Source organism: Pomacea canaliculata, linkage group LG2 (genome assembly GCF_003073045.1).
Source record: "Pomacea canaliculata isolate SZHN2017 linkage group LG2, ASM307304v1, whole genome shotgun sequence".
Lineage (NCBI taxonomy): Eukaryota > Metazoa > Mollusca > Gastropoda > Architaenioglossa > Ampullariidae > Pomacea > Pomacea canaliculata.
The window spans coordinates 19119644-19120669 of record NC_037591.1 but is presented as its reverse complement, the minus strand read 5'-3'; the positions used below and the strand labels follow the sequence as shown (position 1 = coordinate 19120669).

The window sequence follows — 1026 nt, the reverse complement described above, 5'->3', positions numbered from 1 at the left end:
CAACATTATTGTATAATTATTATTATATAACAGTATCATTCCACTAGCTTCAGGGAGACAATCACAAGTTGTGACGTACAGCGGGACATGTGCTCAAGTCGGGGAAAGGTAAATAAACCGTAATCGCGGTTGTCCAGACAGACGATGACTTTTCTCTCCAGACCACGAACACGATATCCACTCGCCACCCACACCACGTCATTGCGGGCCGTGACCACGTCCTCGATGTCATCATCCTGCATCACCCGCACTGGGATACCTGCTTCTTGCAGTCCTGTGACCACACCCGACTGATCAGTAACGTCATGCCAGTACAACACCAGCACGTCTCTCCACTGTAGACACGGTGGTGTTGTGCCGCCACTGGTAGAGGTCAATGTTGTAGATATTGTTGTGCTTCTCCCTGTCAACATGGATATAAACAATAGCATCGTGACGTCATCACGTAAACTGAGAGACACATGTCACTAACAGTCTTATTTACAAGACTGTTTCTCACCTGTTCCTTATTTATCACATAGGTAAGTGTTGAACTGTAAACAACGTTACACTACACAATACACACACCTACCTGTAACACCAACACGGAGACTGTGTAGGAAGCTGGCCACCTCACGACCGCACGTCACACAGTCAACTGGTAATAAACCTGAGTGACCCTGACCTCGGTGATACAGTCGTGTGACTGGCGGGCCGTCTGTGTGGTCGGGCACACCTCGCTCTCTGTACGGCAGTACATAACTGTCTCTAGTGATCCTGTCGTCCTGCTCGACTTCCCTGACGACGGTCGGAGGAGAGCGGAGGGGTCTGGTTAAATATTCCACTTGCCAGCCGGCGGGTGCGCTTTCATTGAAACAACTTGCCGCCCACAGATGGAGACGAGGAACTCGTGTCAGCAGCAACTCACACAAAGTCTGGAAGTTGTTCATTCTGTAGCCAAATCTGTAACATAGGATGTAGCTACACGCGTTACACTGTGTACTATTATTAATGTGTGATTCTGTTTGTGTATCATGTGTAATATTG

General features: G+C 48.2%; 1 protein-coding gene across 1 annotated transcript; it reads right to left on the bottom strand.

Annotated features, from left to right (window-relative positions):
* On the bottom strand, positions 1-1026 carry LOC112556946. Its single transcript, XM_025226455.1, has 2 exons — positions 572-1026; positions 1-403 (listed from the first exon to the last, which is right to left on the bottom strand). The coding sequence occupies exons 1-2, from the start codon at positions 927-929 to the stop codon at positions 36-38; spliced, it is 726 nt and encodes a 241-aa protein (XP_025082240.1). The 5' UTR covers positions 930-1026; the 3' UTR covers positions 1-35.

Coding starts and splice junctions, on each gene's coding strand:
- LOC112556946 (XM_025226455.1), bottom strand. CDS start 929: ATGAACAACTTCCAGACTTTGTGTGAGTTGCTGCTGACACGAGTTCCT. Junction 404..571: donor TCTCCGTGTTGGTGTTACAG/GTAGGTGTGTGT, acceptor CCATGTTGACAG/GGAGAAGCACAACAATATCT.